The 27,667-nt window shown below is 37.7% G+C and overlaps 1 protein-coding gene across 5 annotated transcripts in view; it reads left to right on the top strand.

Moving 5' to 3' along the window:
- Window positions 1–27,667, top strand: part of MYRIP (myosin VIIA and Rab interacting protein) — a 237,561-nt gene that overhangs the window by 5,416 nt on the left and 204,478 nt on the right. For all 5 annotated transcript variants that reach the window (XM_087768883.1, XM_087768898.1, XM_087768916.1 and 2 more), the window contains exon 2: window positions 8,565–8,714. In XM_087768883.1, coding sequence (XP_087625009.1) covers window positions 8,605–8,714 — 110 coding nt within the window. In that variant the 5' untranslated portion in view covers window positions 8,565–8,604. The remainder of the gene's footprint in view (window positions 1–8,564; window positions 8,715–27,667) is intronic.

Below are 27,667 nucleotides of genomic sequence, written 5' to 3' on the forward strand. Positions count from 1 at the left end.
TTCAGTGTACTGGTAATGCTACTTCAATCTTCAAGAGTGAGCCCTGATAAAGGGAACTGCTTTAAAAAAAAAGTTAATAAGGTACAGAGGAGTCCTAGTTAGTTCCAAAAGATGGTGGCTTAACTTGATTAAGTTGATCAAATAATAGTTTCTGTGGGACTCAAAAAGGTGTCTGTACTGGCTGGATGATTCTCTAAACCTGTAAGAAGATGAACTGGTTCCGCAGTTTAAATGAAAGGAGCTGTGAGGCTGCTCCAGTTTGGATCCAAATGAGTGAACCAGCAGTCAAAACCTGACAGTGAAGCTGGCCTTTGAACTCTAGAAAGTGCCCATGTCTTGTGCTTGAATGTGAATGTTCCTTGTTTATATAAACTTGGGATCCAGAACTTCAGGTTTCTGTTTGTTGACCAGGGCTCAGATTATCTCCATGTTGTGCAGTGTCAATATAAAAAAAAAAAAAAAAAAGTAGCCAAGCTCATGTCCAAAGCAGAGCCTCTTCTAAACACAGTGTAGGTCCCAGTGTCAACAAACTAATCCATTAACTCCCCCACCTGACAGATTAACCCAGCTCCTAGTTTGGTTTTCAGAGGCTTTCTACAGCTCTGGCTTGATTTCTGTAGCTCTGGCTCTGTTTTACTCTTGTTTTATGTCACTTAACAAATGCTTATCTAAACAATTCAAAGAAAACCTGCTTCTGAAACCCTTTTTTTCCATGCATGGGGCGTAAGTTGTGTGTCAACCAACTACAGCTGATCTCTAAGTCTCAGTGAAATGGGACATGTGGCTTTACAGATGTCACTCTTTACTATTGTATGTCTTATGATTCTTGCTTGTTCTAGCATAAATCAGGGTTAGAAGCACTTTGCAGGTGTCAGAGTGAATGCGGAAGGCACAGTCTTATGAAATTATTTTTGTTTTTTATTTTGTTCATTTACTTGCTAATCTGTAAAATTCAGTAATTTGCAGTGGGGTTTCCTGTCAGTGGTTTGAATTAGCAGTGATTTACCATATTAAATTTGTTTTCACATCTGGCAGCACTAGAGAATACTGCCTCGTTGTGGCAACTGCTGTTGGAAGCGGTTTCTTACTTCTAAAAATAGAATTTCTGTCTCTGTCCTAGTCCTGCAGAAAGATTCCGTCAAAGGTTAGTTCTTGGATCAAACTTAAGGATATGCTGATTAGGGATATTTAGTAAGAGGGATGCAGGATATCCATTAGTGCAACATATGTTGTGGGGGAAAAAAAATCCATTTTATTGTGTAGGATTTTTAAATATGCCTCTGGTGTGTTTGCATATTGGTTGGATTTTATATTACAGATGTTTTGGTAGCAGTCAAGCCATCCACTTAACTGTTTACTTTTGTAGTTTGCCTGGGTTGATCACAATACAGCTTTCAAGTTATGATGAGATTCTTAATTTATCATAACCCTTTTGCCTGTATTATTAAAGTGCAAAATTAAATTTATATGCAGATGTAAAATGGGTAGTGCTTCCAGAGCTGTTTGAGGTTTTACAAAAGCTTCACCTTTTCTCTCAGTGTTTTCTTCCCCAGATTAAAGGTATGAATAACTCAGATGAGGAGCCTTACCACCACTTTACACAGTAGCGATGCTTTGGCATCTTGAACTTGCAAGAGTTATCTTGGTGGACCTATATTTTCTTGCTTAGTTTTTTGAATTTTATCTGCAGGATGTTCCTCTATAGCTGTTCTTCTTAGAAATAGCGACTGCTGTGGCACTGGGGAAGGCACTTTAAAACACATACTTCTCACATGCTGCTCCATAGCTCATATGGTAGTGGACCTTCTGTATTATTCAGTTTCTTCAGGCCATACAAGAAAACAGGATGTTGGCATCCAAAATAGGGGTCGCACAGGAATATCCCGAGTTGTGTTCTTTTATACCCTCTTGCACAAGGAGGGAGATAAATATTTGCGCCTTCCCAGGCTTAACATGGCATTGAACCTGAGCCTTTTTCTGGGTGCATGTGTTGGACTATTACACAGATAAAGTGAGTGCTCCCTTCTCTGTCTGCCTCTTAAAATGAGGTAGAAACTGCTGTTGCTTCTTTGAAGGACCAGAGAAGGATTTGCTGTTTCTTTCATCTGTCCTCAATCTGTGTAGCTCATTTCAGGGCCATTGATTGTGAAATGCTGAGACTGACAGATGTCTCGGGAGAAGGATGTGGCATGTGTAGTGCAACACAGGTGGGTGAATGTATTTTTGCAGTCCTCACTCTCAAGCTAAGGCTGAGGAGAGAGGCAGGAATACAAATGAGCTTTTTGTTTAGTATTTTCTTCATGCTGGCTCAAGCTTACAGTGTGAAGACTGATTTGCCAGGTGTGTTCTGGTTTGGGTTTTGATGGGAGGGTGGAAGAAGGGACACAACTCTGTTCAGCAGCTGCTGTCCTCTCTGTGCAGGGAGCCTGGGTACGTCGCAGTAAGCTCTGAGCCACACTTTGCAAGCGGAGCATCCAAAGGGAAGCCCTTGCAGCCTCATGCTTACAGACATGCAAATTTCTGATTGTGTTGATCCTGAATCTTCGGGACCAGTTGCACACTCTAAGCGCGCATGCTGGCTTTCTTCCTGCCCTGTGATGATTCACATTGGGAGAATTGGTTGTTTACAGTCTGTTACAGTAATGAGCTGCATTTCATGCTTTAGATTGAAGGCACATGGAAAAGAGGCCAATCATCTAAGATACAATTGCGTGTCAGCGCATTACCACTTCAATTTTGTCTTTCTCTCCAAGCTGTCTTCCTCATTTCGGGAAGAGTAACAGTCAGTCTCACACAGTCAGAATACTGTCAGACCCATCATCTCGACTACGCATTCTTCCAGAAGACAGTTGCTACTAAATAGAGAAAATAGAGCTGAGCATGATTTGCCTAAATTCAGCATAAACAATGGAAGATGAGACTGAAGTAAAATGAGAGTTTACAGTAACTAGAAAGCTAATGGCAGTGAAATACATGCTAACAGTATATGCCAGATGACCTATGATCTTTAGCAGCTGTAGGGCCAAATTCTGGATAAGCCTTTCTGCTAGGAGTTCACTCTTACAAGCGAGATGATTATTCTGGTCAGTGAATTTGGTTTTATACCACATTTTAAATTCCCACTGGGATTTATACTTGTGTATCAGTTGTAGGCCTGATATGTTTGTTAACTTGCATTAATAAGGAACACTTCTCCCAGAAGGAACCAAATGAACTTCATGGTTCTTTTAAAAACCTGCTGCTTCACCCCTCACACCCCCCAGTGAAACAAACCTAACTTCGCTCAGGAACTTGCAAGCTGTTCAGTTTTCTAAACAAATCTCACATAAAATCAGTACAAGGCTGAAAGGAAGATCATTTTCTGCTTTGGTTATAGATCAGGAAATATGTGCAGTAAATCTCAGTTAAAATCGGTGTGGGTACAAAGAATAACATCCTCTTTGAGATCTTTGTCTTGCATCTCATTTAAAATGTGGTACACCAGGTACAAGTCCTCATGTTGAAGCCAGTGGGGCTGTGCTTAATTTTTCATTTGAAGAGGTGGCTTTGTATTTCTGGTGAGTATATTTTCCCTCTTGTTACTTTGGGACATTAGTTTATTTCCAGTGAAAAGGGAAGAATATCCACAGTGTTGTTTACTGCAGTTTCTAGACTTTCTTGGAGTTTAAAAAAGATTAAGAAATTTGTGTCCAATGTTAATTATTCCTTGTTTTACACTTAATGATGTGCTAGCTGTAGTAGAAATTACTTTGGACAGTAATGTTCTGTAAATGTTCTCTTTTGGCTGAAGTCTGTTTTGTCCAAGTGTGACATAATTCAAAACACAGGAATTCCCGTTACACTTTCAACACTCAGACCTTATTTTTATCACCAAATAAAGTGTGTGACGTTATATAATTTATATATGATATATATTGTGACATTTGCATTTAAAAAATTAGCGTAATGACCTTGTGGTGGCAATGTGATCGCTTCTTTTGGATGTTCAATAAACAAAACTTCTTTTTTAAAATAAGAGGTGTGGTGAAGGAGCTGTGTTGTGGACAAAACACTTATCTTCCTTTTTGGCTTAGAAAGATGACTGTCTTGTATGATTTAAAAGGGCAAAATGTTCGCCCATAAGATTATACAAAGAATTTCTTAAGGTACTAAAAGACTTTTGCAAAAGTTGGTAAAATGCCAAGCTATAATGACAAGACAGATTGAGCAGTATTATTTAGATCCTGACAGTCTGCTGAAGGAAGTAAAGATGAGTTAGTTGGCAACAGAATCAAAGATATAATTACTAGCAGGTTTTTCCTTCTTCATTTTCTACCTGGAAAATACTAGAATTGGTAGAGTAGCAGAACAGAGTAGAAAAGCTCTGATGTTTAGTTTGGTGACTCTAAAGCTGAGAGCATGTGAGGGAAAGGTATTCTATATGAAATATTTCAATTGCAAATAGCTGGGTTGAAGGAGTTTCTGATATTGGCTCCTCAAGTGTCGCATTTCGTTAATGCACAGGAGCAGCATTTTAAAGCAAAAATGATACTGTGTTGTGCAAAGAGGTGAAATCTCGATTAAAAATTTCCTCAGAAATGGAAAGAATTGTAGGATATTCTTGTTTGCAGTGCCAGGGTATTGGAGGGCTCCCTTCCAGATACACACTGTATAGCCCTCCCTAAGCCTTCTTTTCTCCAGGCTGAGCAGTCCTAGTGCTCCCAGCATCTCCTCTTGTGAAAGATGCTCCAGTCCCTTAATCATCTTTGTGGCCTTGAGCTGGACTTGCTCCAGTAAGTCCATATCTTTCTTGTACTGAGGAGCCCAAACTGGACGCGGCACTCCAGATGCAGCCTCGCTAGTGCTGATTTCTTTGCTACAGTATTAAACTAAGATGTTTATGTTGTACAATACTCAGTGTGACCATTTGAATAATTAACTTTATAATGTGGCTCTTTGTCAAGCAGAGAATCTGTTTTAAATGTTAGTTGGTACTTTAAAAGAAAAAAAACTTTGTGGGCTTTATCCACACCCTTCTGTAATGCTAATCTTCTGCTGAGGCTGCATGTCCAAACTGCTTATCTATCATGTCAGTGACTAGGAAATATACTACTTGCCCTCATTTCTAGTGTTGATGCTCTTGTCTGTTTTAAGATTCAGAAGCATTGCTTGCAGTTCTTGAAAAACATTTCATTTGCTTGTTGTTCTGTGGGGGTTTTGTGGTTGCTTTGGTGTTTTTTTTTTGTTTGTTTTTTTTAAAGGTTAAATTCAAGAAATGTTTTCAATATGGAAGTTTTAATTAGATTTTAAAACAGACTGTAAGAAGTATTAAGATCAGTATTCCTCAAACAATACCCAATCATGTATTGTAAGCCTAGGCTTTCGTGTTACAGTGTGTTAATTTGTTGAGCAAAAGTTTTCTAGGGAATGATATTATTCCTTGTAATGTCTCTGAAAGCTTAAATTTTGTATTCAGTTTGAAATTTAGCAAAGAAGTATTACTCATGAAGGCAAACATCTGAACAGCCTCATGTAAGTTATTTCACTTGAGGCCAGAAATTATTTTAGGATGAGAAACTATTTTGTTGTCTTTTTTGTGTGGGTTTTTTTTTAAGATACAACTCTTTACGCTTCCTCTAGAGGATTTGCCATTGTGTATTTCCAAAATGCATAATTGGGATCTAGTGGAAAAAAAGACATTTGAGCATTGTTTATAAATATTTATAAACTGCTGTGATACTCCCAGATCAGAGGTGATTTAGTAATGTGATGAAAAATTATTTCCTGGGAAAAACACACGAGTTCCTTGGAGGTTAATGTAATATTGGAATGCAGACTGAGAGTCTTATAGGTAAATAAACCACATGAAAAGTTAAAGTCTCTAGTGATTCTAAAGTATGTGTATACTTGAATTTAAGTACGCTGACCCCAAAAAATCAGAGGTAGTGGGGCTGCCTACTTACCCCCAGATTTAGGGGTAAATTTCCCCCTTCTAATATATGCTCACAATCAGCAGTGGTGGCTGAATCAAAGGGATAATTTTCTTTACTGATGGGCCACAGTTTGTACATGTGAAAAAACCAGTATTAATTTTGAGAAAGTTTCCAAAAACATTTTGATGAAGACCTGAAGGGAGAACTTATTATGCCAGTGTTAATTACAGTTATTAACTTGATGCTCAAGAACATCAGGAATGGCATCTTTGACCTTCGTCGTCTTGTGTCTCAGACAACTATAGACCTACCATGGAAGTGTCTCTACTGGTTCCAGCAATTGCTTAAAATAGTTTTATTTCCTTTTAGTTTATATCCTGTGTTTCTCCCATAAAGTGTATGGGTGTGAAAAAAGTTAATGGGAAAAGTCCTGCTTACTTCCCTGCGGATGTGGCTTTCCTGTAGTGAAGCCCTTCCCTACACTGAAGTGCTTTGCATGGGAAGAGCTGAACAGGTATCCCAAAGCATGAAGGGAAGAACATATCCCAGGGTACTGCTTGTTCTGTCTTTGAGCTGCAGTGCGTAAGCAGAACCTCAGGAAGCCCTACCTCACCATTTCTTATGCTTGCCAGTGCCCACTGAGGCTTTGGTACAAGAACTGCGGATGAAGGGACAGGGGCAAATCTTAACATTCTGGTGAAAGTTTCAGGAAGATTTATGCATGTGCATGGGATGGAAGAAAATCTTGCCAGTTGTTCCTCACTATATTTTAGCCAACCTTTAATTTTAACATACATTCTTGGCCTTGTAAGTGGAGTTAGTGAAGACTACATATAGTCCTTTGTTTCTGTGGCACTTTTTTCTACAAAAATCAGGGTAATTTTATTTAGAAGTACATTTTTATAGTCTTTATTAACTCATTGTTGATATTCATGTTCAGCTTCCTTAGTAGACCCAAAGAGTCAAGCCAGAACATACTGCTCCATTGCGACCTTTGTTAGCTGTATGGTAAGCATGTGTCTCACTGGAGAGATCTTGTCATCCTGATTTCACCTAAGCTTCTATCCCATCTGCTTGTTTTTGTTGAAGTGTTGTTTCCTTGAATGAAGAGTGTATTCTAAACTTCATTGATAGCGTAACCAAAACAAAAAAAATAAGCAATACCCTCCTTCTAAGTGGGGTGTTTTTTTTTTTTTTTGAAGAACTAAAAAAAAAGGCAACAAAATCCAAACAAAAAACAACCAACCACATCCCCCATCATCATTTAAGTAACAAATGAATTGTTATATTTAGAAAATAAAGGTGATTCCCCCCCCGCTTCTGTATTCTATTCCCTGCCCCCCCCCCCCCCCGCTTTCCCCCATGCTTCCATATTCTGTACTATTTGGAGGACTTAATTGTATGCCATAGCAGTGTTGCTCAGAGGTGTTTTTTTGAGACAGAACCAGCTTATGTGTTTTATATAGCCTCATTCACTTGACACTTATTGTGGATAAAGAGGCAGTAATAGTTGCCTCTTCAGTATAGTGTAAGAACTTTTGTGTGTTCGTAATTATTATATACATTGCTAAGAGCTCATAACAGAGCTGCAAAAACTGTGTGATGTTTCTGAAACCATAACTTAATGTGGAGATGGACACCTTTATGATTGCCCAAATAATTACATAAATCAGGTTACAGAAATTAATATTAGAGATCGGAATTTACTAGAATTCAACAAAATTAGTAAAAGTAATGAGAAAATAAATTAGAACAAATTGATAATAATTCATTAAACAAATGGACCAAGCTCTAGTTCATACCTTATAGTACCTTCGATTCACACATGACATTGACTACTACTTTTTACTACACTGTCATTCACAGAAAGGGAAAATAATGATATTGTGGTGGTAGTGACATCTAAGTCTTTCCAGTCACTCTGGGAAATGCATTTGAAATGTATATGTTTACTCTTTTTATAGTGTTTTCAAATAATTCCTGGTTTCTTAGTTGGTAGTACAAAATAATTTTGAGTGTTACGGGAGAGTATGTTCTCTGTTCGTGGTCACAGGGATTGCGTTTTGCAAAGTTTTGCAAACTCATGGCATTAAATCTTAGGAAATCTCTAAACCTGATTTCACCTTAGTGTGTTTCTTGTTGAAGGCAACACAGGTCTTCCCTCAATGTTATTTAATATGCCAAATAAATTATCTGGTTTTTTTTTTTTTTTGCATTTCTTTTTAAATTGGGGGTGATTGCTTTTGATGCATGGAACTTGAAAAATAATTCTGAAATGAACCATTCAAGTTGTGCCAGGGAAGGTTTAGATTGGATATTAGGAAAAATTTCTTCACCAAAAGGGTTATCAAGCACTGGAACAGGCTGCCCAGGGAAGTGATTGAGTCACCACCTCTGGAGGTATTTAAAAGATGTGTAGACATGGCACTTAGCGACATGGTTTAGTGGTGGACTTGGCAGTGTTAGGTTTACCATTGGACTTGATGGTCTTGAGGGTCTCTTCCAACCTAAATGATTCTATGATTTTCTTCTCTGATGATGGTGGCAGCAACTTTCTTTTTATTGGGCAGATGTGCCTGTGACTTCAACACGTGGGAAAAATATAAGTGCTTTCAATTTATTTTGCGTTTTTTTTTCTGTTTCTGATTTCAGATATTCCTCATAGTTATTCATATTCAGGAGAGAGTACATAATGGGGAGAAAACTGGATCTTTCTGGCTTGACTGATGAAGAAGCAGAGCATGTGCTCCAGGTGGTTCAGCGAGATTTCAGCCTTCGTAAGAAAGAAGAAGAAAGGCTGAGGTAAGAATAAAAACATGATTAAAAATATTGGTCTCTTTTGATTATTACAAATTGGTTTTGGGGGAAACCAGAGAACACAGCTTTTTTTATGGTGTTCTATGCATTAATAATCATTCCTATCACAGAGGCAATATATATCCAACATGAATTCAGTTATTGAGTAGTAATTCATTTTTATGTTTAGTCTATCCTGGCCTAAACCACAACAATGGTCTCTAAATCATCTGTGTACGTGCCTGGGTAGAGACTAAGTACTGGTTGACTTTAACATAAACAGAAGTTTATGTTAAGAAAATTTTTTGCTTGCTGTAGTCAGTTCCTTTTCTTTTATTTGGAAACTTTGTCTATATGCAAACATCTGAAGGTGAAGAAGTTCAACCCATCTCTTTCTCCCAAAATAATCAATGGGACATGTTATCCATTGTATTGAGAAATTAACTTTGCTTTTAGTAGTCTGTGCACAAAATGATTGCAAGCAGAAACAACCTAGAAGAAAACAAATGGAACTTGTTGCAGGGTAACTTTCTCAGTGCAGGAACTTCAGTATGTGACAAGGGGACTACTAATGGAGAGCTGAATTGGTAGATGCAATATTTTTCTTGTAGTTTCAACAGTATTTCCTTGAATTATTATGTCTGATTTTTTTATTACCTTCTTTGAACGCATCATTATTTATTCTCTAGCATAGTCTGAAATCTCTATCTATAGTTGGCAAATGCACGTGCTCCTACCATACTACTGGTATCACAGATATCATCTGTTTCTTTATCATTTAGCATCAAGCTGAAGTCAACAGAGCAGGAAGATGACTGAAGTAAACACAAAACTAGGCATGTATATTATGTGCAATTGGAACTGTGAGGAATCCTGTCTCTGTCATTTTTCTGTTACTATTTTCTGAAATTACTTGGAACATTAGGAATAAGAAAGAAGGCTTGCGGCATGGGCTTAATTCAATTGTGGCATGCTGTGCAAATTCTTGCTTGGGTTGGTAGCGCACGGTTGCCGCAGGGAGGAAAGACTGGATGAGGATGGCACACATTTTGTGGTTTTTTTTTTTTTCTTCTTCTTCTGTTTGTTTTGCCATGGGTTGTACTGATTATTTTTAGTAGTCTTTCACAACAAAGCCAAGAGATTCTAGAAGCAGTTTAAGGAGGGTGAGTGCAGGGGCTTTCTCTGGCTCTTTTTATGTGACTTGTTGTATCGTATTGGAGCAAGCATACCAGAGTTAGCAAGTGCTGGGGCATTTTACCTTTTCTATACAACTAGATCTTAGTGAGAGGAGAAGCGGGAAGGATGTAAGGCATGCCCACAGAAAATTGATGATAAAGCCTGGATAGATAAACTTTTTGCTGGTGTTTGCTTTACTATTTTGCTGCTGAAGTTGTCCATGAGACTTGATAATTGAATGATCACAAGTAGAAAACTGGTGTGAGAAGGGAGGTAAAACACTGGAAAGGTAGGAGAAACACACAGTCAACTCAGCTTATATATGAGTATGTTAATTTTTTTCTCTTGACTGTATTTCATGCCTTTTGCAAGTATTAAAGTATGTTACAGTGCTGCAAATAATGAGCCGTACTGACAAAGTTCTGAAATGTAGGCAGATATTTAAGATATGAATTTAAGTAATTTTAATGATCTTAAAGATTGCCAGTGTTCAAAGCTTACTTCTGACTTAAAAGCTATGACTTTTCTTTTCATTAGGCTACTCCTTTTTTTTTTTTTCCTTTTTTTACAAAATGCAGAGTTAAAAGGAAGGATGTAGCAACACATCTTTTTGTCTTACTATGTAATAGAAAATGTAATCATATAAGAAACTTATACTTTGCTATAGATTAGGTTTTTCAGCCTGTAAGAAAGCAGGTTAGTTCTTGGGTCTGCTTTGATGTTCTTGGCTCTATTGCATTTTCTTGGCTCTATTGCATTTGTTTTTATAAAGTTAGCAACTGGCAAAGTCTACAGTATTGTTTGACTTTAGAAGTATTGTCAAGCTTTGTAATTTTTTTTGAGAAAAAAATGGCATATATATTTTATATATTAGACTGCTGTTAATAAATTCAAACCCAAGTTATATCTGAAGGTAGGGGTATTTTTTCTTCCTGTAATTAATTCCAGGTAGCAACATTAGCCTTTGGATGGAACTGTTGAAGCTTTTGCATGTGATAGTTTCTTAAAATAGGGTTTCTGTATAATTCTTCATACCATAGACAGTTTTATTTTGGGGTGTTTTTCCCCATAAAGATTTAAGTAGCTGTTTCACAGATCTGTCTCTGGGATTATTCCCATTGGCAGCAATTATTTCTAAAGATCAAGAACTACTTAATGGAATATATGACAGACTTCCACTATATCAGGAGAACAATAAAAGCTAAGAAAACTGTAAGTGGTTGATGGCTTCAATTTTGCTTTGCTAGTGGAAGCTGAAGAGTTAAGTAACATTACAAGAAATGAAGTTTATCTTCACTCCTAATAAATGTTTTTAAGGTAATAAAGTAAAATGGCACATGTTTTAGAGCAAACATACCAATGTCTTTTACAATATTGCAGTTGTTATATGTTAATTTATTTTTCCATATTCTGTAAACAAAATGACATAATGAACGTGTGGAGAAAAGCCATACTGATCATCTGCATTTTCTGCTGCAAAGCTGTTTTGAATCTCTCTGCAGTGAGAATTTTTCGCAGTGTTTCTCTAATTTATATCTTTCTCCCAACTTTATGCTAGTGTTATTAGACAGGCTGCTCTTGTACACTTTGTGAAAGAATTAGTTGGCTAAAAATAGTAAGATAACAATAATATAACCATATGTAAATAGTTAGTGATTAGTGTGGTTGATTTATTATGCCTTACTGCTTCATATCGGTTCAGTTTCTCTTTTTGTTATGGGTCTCAGCTTGATATCAGATTAATAATATTTACTGCTCTTTGTTGCTTGTTCACCCATAATCTTTCTGTTTTGATTATGTGTTGGTGCTGTTCTTTGGCAGTAGTGTTATGTTTTTATTTACTCCAGTGTTAGTGTAATCATCCAGAGTCATTGAGGCTGAAATTATAACACAGACTTGTAAATAGATGGGCTTGATTTCCTGTGAATCAGTTGAAGTAGGCAAACCAGGCAGATCTGGCATAATTTGGAAGGTGATCGGTTTGAGTTGCTTGGCATGTGTGCTCAGGACTAGGCTGTGGTAGTACAGCCTTGTGTACGTCACCTCTGCCACAGAAGCTCGGCAGGCTGTCTTTGGAATAGTGGGACACTCGTAATCATAGCTGGCTTTTAGAGCAAGTTGACTGGACACACTAATGTTTTGTTTTCTTGTGGACAAATTTATTTTCTTAATCTTGAATTTCAGACTTCATGCATCTACAGAATGTCAGCAATGGTGAAGATTGGACTATTTTGAGGGTTAAACTTTTAATGTTTTGCTGTGTATAACGTCTTTGTCATATCTGCAATTCGTGTTTTTGGGGTTTTTTTTAAATATTTTTTAAAAGAAATGGCAGAGGGGACCTTACAAGAGCTTACAAAGCCAAATGTGTGTTTGTGAGATAGGCCTCTTCACATAAACAGATGTGTAAAAGAGATTGCTGCCTTCTATTTGTTTCCATTTACTGCCCATGTATTCAGTTTTCCAGACTGTCTAAATGTGCCACTGTTTATTCTCCTGTGCCGTGGGAAAAATCAGTTCCCACTTTGGTTTTGGTTTTAGTTACCACTGCATTTATAAACATGCTTGTCCATTTGTTCCAGGTCAGGAATGCTGAGAAGTCATGGTGTTTTAAATAAGTGAAATTATCATTTTACAGAAAAAAAAAAAATATTGATGGATCATCTTATTGTGGTAGATGTTCTCAACCTGTTGTGTTTTAGCCATGTGGACAGGTTGAAAGATGACTGTTCTGTTACTGAATTTAACATTAGGAGTGACTGCAAAGGGAGAAAAGTTGGAAGGATAGGAAAGAGGGCAGGCATAGAAAGGGCTCAGTGCTGATCAGCTGCCAACAGAGCAGATGCTTTACCTGTCAGCAGCTACTTCACTTTAGCAGGCCATGGCCTAAGAGACGTAAGCCATCTTCCTATAACCATTGGCTAACAGAAGTTTCCATCACCATAGCGAATGCTGAATCAGCCATTTGTGTGGTGGTATTCTAGTGATAAACCTTAGAAACTTGCATTGGGCAGGGATGAAAAATTTTTCCTCCTTTTGCAGGGGACATGGTTCTCTTGTTTAAATCACTGCTCTTAGTCACCCGGGAAAATGTATTTACAAGGAAAAATTACTGACATTCTGGTACCACGTAGACATGTGATCATAACACGTTAATCACTTAATATAGTTATGTGGGGTCACTGGAGCAGCACAAGTTGCGAGTTGACTGTCACCCACAGGCAGAAACATCACCATGTCTTGCCTGACGTTTTGTCTTTCATAGCTGGGTTAGTGAATAGCAGCTTTGCTGTCTTTATTTATGCAGTTGCATTTTCAGTTGTGGTCAAGACAAACTGCAGTGATTCATGATCAAATCTCCAGCAGTGCTTTATTTGCAGAAAAAATGAGATGTGTGTGCTCACTGGAAAGCCCTCTCCACTGTTCGTTCTAATTTTCTTTTAGCCAAAGAATTGGTAAGGAATTAGAATGGAGCCTTGTGTAGAAGACGATGAAATGTTTTAAATTGAGAGTTGTTTTTGTCTGCTTTCTTCTTTCTGCTCCTTTTGCATTGTAGCCCATTGCAGCAGGAGTAGACTCGTGAATAGGCTTCTTAAGCAACAAATTCTCATACCTGACAAAACCCAGAAGCCAGTTTGATGCTTTTTCTTGTCAGACTACAGTAGACTTCAGTGTATTTACAGTATGTGTTGTGGGTCTTGTAGTGGGTAAAATATTAAACTCCTTCCAACCTCTGTTAATTGAAATATTGTCTGTGAGTCATATCAGACTGGCAAAATGCCAGCTTTGACATTTGGGTAGCTATCTGTTGATTCTGCATATCAGTTCTTGTTCTTCCTTCCTCTGGCATGCTTGTATGAAATACTTTAAAACAAATAAAACCCAACCAAAACCACCTGTCTGTCTTCCCTCCTTCCTCGCCTCCAAACAAAGCAATTTTAAAGCCGTTTTCCTAGTGAGAAAGGAATGGGAGATTGGTCTCATTTCCACAACCTTCAGAGTTCCAGTAGATGAACTTCTGATCAATACCTTGTTGCTCAAAGTGATTTCATAAGGTCAGCCTGCCTACCCTTCACGCTGATGAACAGTGTGGGGAGAGCACAAGGAGCATTCCTGTCCATTACTCTTTTTTTTTTTTTTTTTTTTTTTTTGGTAGCAGGTAGGCACTGTTCTGGTTCCTGTGCGTGCTCATTAACTCCTCAAGGGATCCAGAGAATGAGGCTGTAAGATACCACTTCATATCCCTGCTTCTGCCTATGAGGCTTGAGAGTAAGGCTACACTGTGCTAAGCAGAATGGCTTGTACTTTTTTATGGGCTGTCCTGACACACGTATTCTCTCCCTGTGATAAAAGGTCTTAGAGCGGTTTACTCCTTCTCTGAGAAAGGTGCTCTTTGTGATTCCCACATTAACACAGCTGCACTCTTCTCCAGTGCAAGGCTCTGCTGAGCTGTTGCAAGTTTAGCACTCATCTTTCTAAACTTATTTTTGAGTGCAATGAATGATTAATCAGAATCATAGCTGCAACTTAATATTCTATTTTGCTACTGCTTTTGCTTATAAAAAAGGATTAAAATATATCCAGCACAGTACAGCTGTTTCATGGAAGCAAGTGTTCATTAACAAGACTAAGAGCAAGACATCTTTATTTATAGATTATCACCAATTTTGTTACATAATGTTCCAAGATGCAAAGAAACCTGTTTCCTAGCTCATGTAGGCTGTCAGGATTAAGAGTTGTCAGTAACTTCAGCTGGGTACCAGATGCTTTACAGTGTTACTGTGTAGCCCTTTCTCAACAGCAGTGTTTAATGTTTTAACGGATATCCCTTAGCTGTATTCTCAGGTCAGGATAAATTGCTTATCAAAAAAAAAGTTAGTGACCTGGATGAGTTCTGCGTGGAAGCCAGACAGCTAATGGTTGTTTTTGCTGCAGAATCACTAAGGATGCACTTTAAAACGCATTTAGAAACTGTTACTTGTCACTAATTTCAAGAAACATTGATCCAAGCGTGCTGCTTGCTGTCAAATAATGCTGTTTGGGGTTGGACAAGGAAGTAAGTATCTCAGCAATGATGTAACATCCCGCTTCATGTGCAGTGCAGCAATGTTTAGTTTAGAGGCCTTCTGTCTGTGATTTGCCCCAAACTCCCTGCTCTAACAGCACCGGGTCCTGGTGCAAAGTTAGTGCATAGGTTCTGCTGACTCAGCATTGGTCCCTGCTCCACCTATAGGCAGAGAAAGTTATTGCAGTTGACAAGAGGGTCGATCTAGTTTAGGCTTTACAAGAGAGAAATCGGGGCACTGGAAAGAACCTGGCATTAGATGCAAAGAACTTTCAGCTGTTTAAGTTATAGGGTTGGGTCCAAATTTTTTCTGCCTAATTGAGGAAAACATGCCAGGGTACTTCCAAAGAGCAGCTTATGCTTAGGTGCCTCTAAAACCAGTTCTGTGCATCTTGCTTGTGCATGCTTGTGACTTTAATGGGAACCCACTATGACTGTCCTTGTTATTTGAATGCCATATAGATGCTATAGGGAAAACATGGATGGAACTTCTCAACAAGTTATTTGGCAAATGCAGGACCTCATTCGCAAAACTGTCATTCTTGGATTTTGCGTCAAGTGTTTTAATACAGGCAATTCCAGATGTGAGTTTTGGCGCTTTTAAAATGTATTTACAAATGCAGTTTCAACTGAGAGGAAATGCTGGTGAACCAAGCATGAAGAAACATGAGAGATGACGCTTATGAAGAGGTGCAAAAAGAAAAAGCCTCATTTTAGGGAATATTGGAGAAATTTCTGTAGAAAGAAATGTCTCCAGTTAACATTTTCAATATTGGACAGGCTGTGGGAGATGTAGCTGAAGTACAGCCCACACACACTGTGCCAAACTTGCATGACCTGTCAGTAAGTATTTAAAGGAAGCAGTATGATGTTGCAGAGACGTTATAAAACTTATTGCAGGCTTTTTTGTGGTAATCTGGTCTTCGTTGTGAGTTATGACCAGTCAAATTAACGGCCGTAGTTTAACTAAAAGGAGTGAGTGTGCCTAGTGATAATGAATTGCTATAATGTAAAATCAATATTTAATCTCTGATATCTTCTGTATGAAGAGTCTAAGCTGTTACACGTGACCTGTAGGAGTAATCTCTCACCTGACTAGCCCTGCAGTACGGGGAAGAGATGTTCTCTTGAGCATGGACTCCTGTCTGTACAATTTAGTCACAGGGAAAATAGTTGCTGAAAATGTTAAATCTTAAGTGCCTTTTGCAGAGGAAGTGCTTCAGCTTTTTTTCTGAAGAAACAAGATGCTAATCTTGTTAAATATATTACTCTATTAATTTATCAGAAACCTCTTTATTAAAGCTCCATGTTAGTTCATGGGAAAAACGTACAGATGTTCATGGGTTGATAGAGGTAATCTGCTGCGGGAAGAGGTTACTGGGGAAATTGTGTTACGGGTTTTAAAGGACAGGGTATTCGAGGCTATATCTGAATGCCATCAATTTCTGGATCTTGCCTTGGGCATGAGGATGAACCACATGGACCTCTTGAATTCTGTCCCCCATTGGCCTGTGAATTCAGAGTTTTTGATCCTGTAGAGGTTAGCTAGATCTGGGCAAACATCACATTGAAAGGTGGGCTCATCTACTGTACGTCTAACATCTTTTTACCTCTGTACTGGACTAAAATGCAAATATGAACAAAAAATGATCATTTTCTAGTCTCATGTAAGCACTGCTGGGTTAATAATTGGCCTAAGAGAGAAGAACCCATCATCTAGCGGGTAATCACTGAAACATTCAGCCTTTTTGTAAAGAAAACTTGTTTTGTTAGTAGGAAGATGGAGAGTTTGGACACCCTCATGGACATTAAATGAAACGGGGTGCTGGAGAGCAGGAGAAGAAATTTTCTTATGAGGTGCTTAGCCTTTTTTTTGAGCAACCAGGGAGTTTGAGAGAGATGCATGAAATGGATGCGTCAGTGTATATATTGCACTATCTAAACTAAAGATTAAGGTTTTTTGAAAGGGGAATGATAAATGTGATTCAGAATCTGATGCTTATGAAGATGAAAACTGAAAGCAATACTGCCTGCAGACGTGACTTTCCAGGAACTAGCTTAAGTTGCTGGGAAGACTGTGAAAGAGCACAAGTGTCAGGTCCTGGACAGTTGAATTTCAGGGTCTTGCTCCAGAGGAGAAAGGTCTGGACAAGTTATCTGCACCTTGGAAGTATGGTTTAAATCCAAAGCTGGAAGAGCCAAATGGATACTGTGCACTGGGGCACCCACCTCCTGGATACTCTTAAATTCATGGGCTTGTTTTTATGACGTTTATCAGCTGTTACTGTAGTGCTTGAAGTAAGTTAGGGATTGCTGCAATTAAAGAAGTGATTAAAAGATCTGTGGGTATGCTGGATGAAACCTATGGCTTTATTGGAGGAGTGTGTTTTTATTCAGCTTAGGTAATTTTACAGCTCAAGGTCTTGTACAAACTTATAGTTGTTATCTATGCAAGCCTAAATCTACCTTAAGTTTTGGTTTCTCTATTCAGGTGTTGCTATAGTAGTACAATTAGTAGTACTTTCCCAAGTTACGGTAAAACATGTCAATAAACATGAACAGCTGCATAATGTAACGTATTCAGGGTTTATTCTTCACGTTAGAGTTTACAGTATAGGGATGTTCCAAATGCATTTCCATACAATGTTCACTAAGTTGTAAACAATATGTGCCAAGTCTTATCATTTTGGAAGAAGTGTTGTATTTAAAATGTGGGGTTTTTTTTTGTGCCAGAAGGAAATGGTTTTACTGTGAGTTTCTATAGCAACATGCTGTAGACCTGTCCTTGGCTGCATCAATCTGGATGGATCTGTCTGAAGCTATGTGGCTTCCTATCTTAAATATATTCACCTTTTGGTTTTCAAGAAAATAAGAGATACTGCTCATCATTATGAAGTTTGTCAATCTGAAATATGACTTGTCATTTAGATTTGAAATTTGACTTATTAATACTTTTTTTTTTTGGAAACGTATGCATTATGGAAGTTTAAAAGTACACATTTAAGAAACACTAATGTCTGTGAAAGAAAAAAAGACTTTTGCTTCTACCTGCAAAGCAGTAACCATTCTTAAAAAGTATTACAATATTTCAGAGATACAAGATTTAAGGAAAATTATAATGGCTGGAAATCGGATTTGCTGATGTTTTTATTTCAAGAGGAATTATTGTTGGTGAATCAAGGGATAGTCTTTGCCTACTTAAAGAATTTCCATTCTCTGTGTTCTTCTTGGACAATGAAGTCTCTCTGGTCTTTCTTGTGGCCAGATCCTGTGCCCTCAGTTGAGAGTAGAACCAAGAACAGCTGTAAGTAGTGGTACAGGAGGGTGACAGAGTACAAGAGGGCTGCTGTGAAGTTGAGTTGCCTTTGTGCGCTGAAATGAATGTGGAGCTGTCTCCTACTGTCCGTGCTTTTGATTATAAAAAGGTGCATTTTGAATACTTGCTAATATTTCCTTTCTGAAGCGTATGAAAAACTGAAAGTGTGTCAGAATCCACATGACAAATGTTCAGTGTGTGGAAGGAGGACTTAGAGAAGGTAAGGCCACTGTATTAGAAGGAGCAAAATGAGCATTTTGTTCGCTATGCTGAAGCTTAGGGAGTGTGTCGTAGGATCTGCCTCAAACTATTGAATCAGCAGAGGTGAAAGTGAATCTTAACAAATTGCTGTGGTGAGTTTGTAGTCACCTAACACCTCATCCTTCAGGTTCTCTAGAACTCTTAATTGTTATGTGTAGCTTCCTACTTAAAGCTGTGCCAGAAGAATGAGCTGTGCTAATTGGGATACTAGTTCTTAGAAGTCTGTCCTGAGTCTAGGAACTTGTGTCATGAGAAGTTCATGGAAAGGTAGCTACTTTGTAAGTTAAGGTTTAATAAAACTTGCACAGAATTCTTCACCGTCCTACCTCATTCCAAAATGAACCATTGCAAACTATGATCTGCTTGCTTTCCAGAAATGTCACAATGTGTAGCTAGAGGGGAGCTCAATTTTTTGTGTTTGTAAGCATGTTCTGTGTTTATGGTGAGTTCAAAGGGCTGCCAGACAACTTTCAGAAGGGAAGGGAGCTGACTGAGTTAAAAGGTGTATGTTAGAGATAGCTGATCTGTGTTTCACAAATGGCAAAATTCTCAGCGTTTTTCTTTCTAAATGAAATTAGTGAACATTTTCAGCTAAAGGAAAAAGGGCTATGCATATGTGGGAGAATTCCAAAGATGTCAAAATGCTTTGTCAGCACTTCCAAAGTGGTGTTTCAGAAATGTCTTTGGAGATACTTTCTAACACTTGTTGGTTGCATATGTGAAATAAAATGCATTTGCTTTTGTTACCTTTGTGAAAATAATAATAAAAAAGAGTAGTAGTATAAATTAACATGTTAAGTTTTGCATTTGTAATATTTTAGGCATGCAAAAATTATCAGCTGTATCTCAGCTGAAGGTGGTATGCAAGTTAATATACCACAAAGTATTGCTGTAATGGGTGCTACCCAAGTATATGATCCTACCCTACGATAAATGTTACCTAATTATAATTTACCCTTGAGGGGTATGGTAAGAAGCTTTGTGTTTGCTTAGGGAAACAAACTAACATATAGGCAGTTACTACGGAGTCATACTTTTCACTGTAATTGAACTTGGGGTAAGTTGTTAATCTACTGTTGCCTTTATTTGCAGTTGGTGTGTATTTGGCTCTGTGCCCGAGGTTGGAGCAAGTCTTTGAACTGCACACCAGAGAAGACTGTGCAACAGCCTGTTCCTTTATTTTTTATATTTGCTTATGCCTCTCTTCCTTTATTGCTTTAATCCTTTGATACTCCTTCTAGTTATGACTTGAAGTTCTCCTGAAAGCAGCTGAACTCAAACATACTTTCTTGTTTTCTTTTTGCTCTATGGTACTTACTAAAATTCAGAATGGGTAAAATAATTTTACTATTACTGTTGACTGCTATCCAAACTCCATGAAGGAAAATACGTAAATCTCTCTATAAAGCTGGTTTGCAACAGGATTATTATCTTAAAGAATCATAGTAAGTCTTCATTAGTATAGTTCAGTATATTACAAATTTGCAAACCTATTACAGTTTTATGGCAAATTAGGTGTGGTTCTTGATACAGTTTGGATTATAATTTGGCTAGTAAATATTGGAGGATGTAGTCTGCAAATGGTGTATTGTTTCTGTAGCACTTCCAGCTTGAAAGGATATTCTGAAATTATCTAGTTTTTGTCAAGCACATTGGAAATGAAATAGTTTGGAAACAGCACAGAACTCAATGTTTGCATTTCAATCAAAAGAACTTTAAATCAAGAAGCAATTAAGCGAGAAGCCTGTTGGAGGTGGCAGGAATTTAATAAAATTTTTCTGCTGTTCGGAAACACTTTGGGTGAGACTTAACAAAAGTGTGTCTAATATTTCTCTTGGCTACTATAGCATTTGTCTGAGGGTGGCATCTCCCACTCAGTTGTCATCAGTGCATGATGGTCTTTCCAGTTTTGCACTGAGCATAACACTAGGAGGGAGGGGACCACTGTATTGTGATAGAAGACCTGTCATTAACAGGAGGGCGTTTGTTAGTATTGCCACTGTGGTCCTGTGGCTTTTATGTAGTTCTTGAACCTGCTGGAGGTGATGAGTTTCTTGCTTCTGTTTTGCCTTTTTTTTTTTTTTTTTCTTCTTTATTTTCCTGTTTAAGAAAATAAAATAAACTTGTCTGCTTCTAGTAGGAATGTTGAAAATATGACTAATTTTAAAGGATTTGTTGTAACTGCATCTAGGCTGTCAGTCATCCTGGAAGTAATCCTGTGGCCATCTTCCATTACCTTGGTCACACAAAAGAATGAACCTGTCTTTTCAATTGATGTCGCTTCAGTTGATGGCAAGATGTCACCTGTGATTCTGTCTTTTGAAAACTTTATTTTAATGGATTGTGGACTAATACGAAAATAGTCAAATACTTGTATGACAGGTATGGAGTATCTCTTGTTAGATAGGAGACTGTAATCCAAATAATGTTGTCACTAGTAAAGAAATCTGTTCCATGCCATAAGATACCATGTGAAGTTTCTATATGCCTCATAAATATTGCCTGTCGATTTATCACTGTTATATTATTACAGGTAGCCTCATTTAATGTAGGAGTGGAATGTGAATTTGTGTTTCACGTATAGCTAATTGGTCATCTAGATAAAGAAAAATTTAATTTCACTGTAAATTAAAATTACTGTGAATTTGTAATTTTTCCCTTTTGTATTTTACATATTTTGGTTCTTGAGAACAGTTTTTGTTTTTTTTTAATGCTGACATACAACCTAGTTAGCTGGTATGATCTGTGAACTGACAGTTTTGTTCTACGATAGGTGGTGAATCTGTTTAAAACTGAGTGGCTTTAAATTCAAAAAGGAGCTCTTAAGCAGTTTGTCTATCAGTCCAGGACTGGTGAATTGTCTGTGTCTCAGCAAGCAAAGTACAGTAGCCTGATCATTGTTTTTTCCTTCCGCCATCTGGACTTCCATTTATTTTTCTCTGTAAACTTTGATTTATTATTATTATTAGATGAAGTTATAGATAATACTAATAGTATATTAGTATATTATAATATGCTAATAGTATATTACATAATATACTAATATATATAAAATAGTATACTAGTATATTATAATATACCAATAGTATATTAGTATACTAATAATATACTAGTATAATAGTATATTAGATAATAGAATACTAATGAGCATAACCACAGTGGCAAAGTGTGCTTTCAGAGTGTCAGAGCAGGTGAGAAATTAGAGGAAGACAGCCTAGGGAATAGGAGGTTTATAGAAAGTCAAACATGTACCTTCGTGTTTGCTGTTAGTACAGGCTAGACTTGTAGCTCTCCAAAGATGCAAACCTGAGATGTGAAAACCTAGCTTAGAACCTCTAAGTGGCCCAGTTTCAGAGAGGCTGGACACTTAGATTAAATTAACATTCATGTGTTTGGAATAGTGTAAAACATGGAGTCTTTTGTATGGCAGTTCTGTCAGTGACCTGTAACAGAGGTTTTCCTGGCTTAATTACATCAGTTGTCTGTAAGTAACTGCTGGAAGGTGTTTTTAATGTTTCGTAGTGGTTCTAAGGAGGAATAGCCTTTGAATTCTCTATGCTTGCCAAGCTTTTAATTTAGTAACAGGCTAGTATTTTTATCTAGTTGCATTCTGAGTAAAAATGAGGACAGAAAATAAGTATTAGTAGCACAAGGGGGAATAATGTTTTCTTTCTAATCCAACAAAATACTATTCTAGTCCTTAGCACAGTCTATGATGACCAAAAAGTGTTCTCCTGGCCAGCAGTTCTCAAATTTCATTTGTCTTTAATCAATTGAGGAAGCAGTTCCAGGCACTCTAGAGGAAAGCCTTTCTGCCCTTGGGTAATGTAAAAAGATGCGGCATCCCATTTAATCAACTTAGGACACAGTTTCGTAAAAGAAAGGACAGCAATTCCATCATCACCTGAAAACAGAAATTCACTTTGTGCACTTTTCAGGAGTACTCTGTTTTGACCTACATTTCCCTGGTTAAGTTGATAGCATTGGCACTTTTTATGATAACGTAGGTTGTTTTTAAAATTCCCCCCAGTCCCATGCTTACAATAGCTGTGTTAAGTAAGGTGCACCTCCGATGCAGTAGTGAATCCTGCTAGGAATGGCAACTGGAACTGTTGAAATTCAGCAGTTAAGCAGTCTTGCAGGCTACTGAGCAGGGAATGCCCAACAACAGGTCTCTACATTAAAATATTTTTCTATGCAAACAGTCCTGGCCAAACAACACCTACTTTGAATAAATTAGGAAAGAGGATAATGTTGCGAAAGGAGAATGTGACTGTCTGATGTCATCACTTTGAGCAGAAATGGTAAATATATATGTTATCTTGGTATTGCAGGCATTGCTGCTTTAGCATCAATTATTAACATCAGCATTAATTACCATTAAAGTGATGTGTAAATCAGCAGTACATAATTGTAGTGTATGTGAACAGGCAGGCGTTTTGGAAACAGCTATGATGCTTTTTTCATTCAGTGAAAAAATCTTCTAATACTGATGTTTGCTGCAGAAGAGTAATCTCAGAAATTTGGCAGAGCATTTCAGGCATATCTTTGATGTCTCCACATTTAACTTGCTTACTGTGGTGCTATTTTCCTTTGATTAGTTTGCTTCAGCATTTTACAACACTTTGTAATGGTGATTGGGGTTATCTGAGACAAGGGAGATGGGGAAAAGAGGGGGAAGAAGAAAGAATATTGCAGAAGTCACTGTTATCCGGTGACATCAAAGGCTGATGTTCCCTTTATCCTGCTTATGTTCTCATGATTTGGCCGCCTCTAGTATGGTTTATGAATCTAGCTCAGTTGGCTTTGCATGGATAAAACTCCTCTTCAGTATTATGGATTTCTTTTTTTCACTCACAAACAAATGCTTTCATTTTAGGTAACAGCAGTTAGCACGGAGGATTTAAAGTCAAGACTTAGTCTCTGTCTTTCTGAATAGTAAAAACCAAACAGTGAGGCTCTACAGCTCCAAGATACATATGTATTTAAGTCTGCATTTTGGGAATCTGGCCCTATCTCACACCTAACATTGTAGGTGCCTAATGTAGCAAAACTTGAGACCGAAACAGCTTGCCATAGAGATGCTAATGGATATTAGCTTTCATGAAGCAGTCAGAAATTGGGTGACAGAAATCACAAACACTGTATCTTTTTATATGCTGTCAGTCTTGGAAAAACAAACATCCTCTACAGATATTTGTGATTAGAAAATATGTCATGGGTTAGGAGCAGCTATATTTGAATGTTGCCATGTTCTGAGTAAAACATCACCAGATACCTTATGTTTGAATATGTTAGACCAACTTATAATTATGACTTTTGTATTTGAGAATGCAGAAGAAAAGTTTGAGGATATAAAGAGCTTCCCAGACCGCTCTCTTTCAATTTGAGTGGTTTACTTAGGGGACAGACAAATTCAGGTCCTTTATTGCTGGTGAAGAGTCTGGTCTTCCTCAAAAACACATGGAATTTGATGAAGGGGCTGAATAAATAATACCTTTTGTTTCTTTACATGTCTTAATGGTTGGCCAGTAGAGCTCCTTAGGCATAGATCAAAAGCTATATAACATCTGGAAAGCTATTTATGAAGGGTCCATGTTATTTACACTGTGTTTCTAATGAGTTGTACTGACTTATCTGAGGTGACTGTCCAATAGCAATGGAGCACAGCCTTTTTCTGTTGACAGTAAAACTTTGGCTGTGTAATAGACATTACAGATTTATTTCCACCACTACTTTCATTTAAAATATTCTCTGTAGCAGAGAGAAAAATATAAATTGGAAAGCTGGGTTAAAAACAAACAAGCCTGAAACACAGGATCATACTGTGATGATTTGCCAATCGTCTTTCATCATGTAGAGTCATGTAGATTCTTCTCAAAATCAAGATGTTGTGGTACATTTCATAAATGTTTTAGAAGGTTTTGATTTTTTAGGGAACTTTTGTGTCTTGAGAAAATTTCAGAGGAAGCTGTTTGTGTGAGTACTGAATAGCTCTATCCACAGATACATACAATACGTGTTGTAAGGGTCTTCTCTCTTTCTGAACTCCTTGTTTGTTTCCAAGTATTTCACTGGTTTGCAAAGCTTTAAGTTATGCTAAGTGTTCATTTTCCTACCTGGCTTGCCAGTGATAATTTACTGACTCATTTAGTTTGATCACATGTGATGTGCTTTCTAGAAAAATATTTAAGGTTTGCTTTAATGGATAAGCAAATGTTTAGAAGATTGCACATTTTGTCACAGTTTTGGAGTTTGAGACAGTAAATCTATTTCTATGGCCATAATAAACAACACAGTGGTGTTTATTATAGAACCTTTGGGTTATATAATTACTCTCTCTGTTATTGATGTCAGAAAAGGCAATGAAAAGATTATTTTTTTAAACAAAGCTCACACTTAGCCCTGATGATAGATTGTTAAAAAGCTGATGTTGTTTCCTGGCAGGAATCATTTGGCAGGGTGTCCATTTGCCCTCGATGTTTTGCGAAATCTGGTGGAATTACCCCAAAAACTGACTGGAAGGGGAGCCTAGCACAGTGGCCCTCTGAGGGGGAATTTGTATGATGCGCAGCCGCCGTTAAAAGCCAAAAAGCCTGATGTTTCCTGAGGACCAGAACCCAGCTGCCATTGTCATTGCAGTGATCCTGGCTGTTGGTGTAGAGCACCGTGGCTGTCGGAACTTTCTCCTTGCGCTGGGAAGGTCTCAGCTGGCACTAGGCTTGTGTTGTGGTACTCTTAGTATCCTGCCTCTTCCTTGGCTTGTGAAGCGTGTGGTAGGGGGAGAAAAACTGCGTTTATCTTGCTGAAATGAGTGTCTGTGTGTCTGCTCAGATGATATGAGACAGGGTCTTGAAGCTCTTCTGTGTGATGCCAGAATAGACTCCCAAATCTCTGTCTGCTCTACTTGGGGAAGAGAGGGAAGTAGCTTCGTGGCCTTTGACCGACTGCGATTTAGCAAGGTGCAGCAGGTATGATCATATTTGGCTGAAAGAGACCCTTTAAATGTACACCTAGTTCAAAAAGCTTAAATGTAAAAATGCTTATTTGAAGTCCCATATTTACTGTTTCTTGGTGTTCTCTTATCAAATATTTTCTCTAACCGCTTTAATACTATCTCTGCAAACTTGACTGCTGCTGCAAAAGTTGAGCTGAGTTCTTTCAATTTCATGCCTTACTGCCCTATTAAAGTCCCAGCAGCATTGGTGAGATGGGAAGTATTGCTTGTGCAGCCTTTTCATCACTAGTAGGGTTGCATGATTGTGAGTAATTAGATTTTTTTGTAAAATATTGCACAAGAAGTAATAAAACCCTCTGTGTTTCAATTTAGCAGTGTTGTGTCTTCAGGGCTTCTGAGGAGCAAGAAGTTATATACTGATTTTCATCAAACCAGTATGACTCTACTCGCTGGGAGAGAGTCTGCAACTTAAAAAAGTAGAGATAGTTGTGTTTCAGTTCAAGTTAATATTTCTGGAACCATCATCCCACAAACCCACTGCTCAGGTACTAACACTTCAAAAGTTAAAATTTTAGGCATACTGAGCCTTTTATTTAAGCCCTGTTACTTACAATTGTCTTAATGTTTTTAGTTTCCATGGATTAGATGCAAATCAAATACCGTTTCCATGTCTGTTAGCTAAAATGAACCTTTCATACGAAAGGCTTTAGCTTTCATTACAGACCTAGATCTTTAATAGTTAGAGAATTGGAATTATGGCTATTTTTCTTTTGCCCATCCATTTACAATTGTCACTTGAATGTTAAAGAATGAAATTGTCCCTTGAAAGGAAGATTTTAGTTGATTGCAAACATGCATATAGTGGACAATACCTAGATTTCCCCTACTTTATCTGATTTCCACTGGCATTGATAGATAATCTGTCATTAGCTTTTGTTGCAAAAGGTGAATTTGTTATTAAAATGGTAACGGCGAAGTAGGCTTTGAAGGACTTTGCCGTCTAATGTTTGTCTTGTACAAGAAACAAACAAAAAAGCCAAGACCCATCTGACATTGCAGATTGTACTGTAAATACTTTGGATGAAGTTTGTTTGTGTTTTTTTTTATTTCTGGACTCATCACAAGCAAATATGTAAAATTTAGCTTTTGTTTTTCATGTTTTGTTGTGAACACTGATTTATACTGTGATTACTATTACTTGCAATCCATAATAAAATATTTGTCCATATACCGTGCAGTAAATTGCTATAGGGAAAGTCGCAAGTTGTGACTTAGTTGAAAGTGTCTCAGAATTTATATTCTGTAGGAATTTCTCATTTGATCATATAATACATTTTTAGTATTTGATTAAATTTAAGCTATAAAAATTAATTATCCTATGTTTGTGTTTGTGAAGTAGTAAGAGGAGGAGAAAATGCAATTTTTCTCCCTTTTTTCCTGTTTTTTAGACCAAAGGAGAATGCTCCTCCTTCCTTTTTCTCCCCTCTCTTTCCCTGGTATGTAAGGATGATACTACTGCATTCTCCTCTGTTTCATGCTTTGGGCAAATGTAATGTTTATTGTCTCCAGTCCACTATACCTAACTTAGGTAACTTAGGGTACTTGCCTATCTAGGGGATAATACTGTAAAAGCTTTATTGCTCATTTGAAGGGAACTTTACATCGCTGAAGTCTCTATCCTCACCAGCAAATTAATGTCTGAATAAGTTTATCTGCTTATATAAAAGAAATGGTTTAAAACTCAGTAGCTAAAATGCCCTCGCTGTTCTGGCAGGGGTTAGGCATCTGCTTGAATGCGCTTGAAGTGTTGCCATGGCCAGTTTTCCAGTTTGACAAAAAGGGACAGAGAGGGGCCAACCTCCTGGGCCAAGACACTGTTCCAGGGACAAATGAAAGCTCCATTCACTCAATTGCATCTTCCTGTGCTTCTTGCCAGCTGGTCTGATATTGTTTCATTAACTGTGAACTGAAGAAAAAAAAAACAAAACACAAAAAACAACAAAAAACCCCCAACCAACCAACCAAAAAAAACCCCAAAAACCCAACCAACCAAACAAAAAACCCCCCAAACCCCCAACCAACCAAAAAACCTTTTATCTGTCCCTTGGAGTATTTGGAGCCATACATTATTGGACTTGTCTTTAGGCAAGTAGGACTTTGCTTTCTAGGAGTCTTTCAGAAAC

Source organism: Nipponia nippon, unplaced genomic scaffold (genome assembly GCF_047370975.1).
Source record: "Nipponia nippon isolate SJK-2023a ecotype South Korea unplaced genomic scaffold, ASM4737097v1 scaffold_1, whole genome shotgun sequence".
Taxonomy (NCBI): Eukaryota; Metazoa; Chordata; class Aves; order Pelecaniformes; family Threskiornithidae; genus Nipponia; species Nipponia nippon.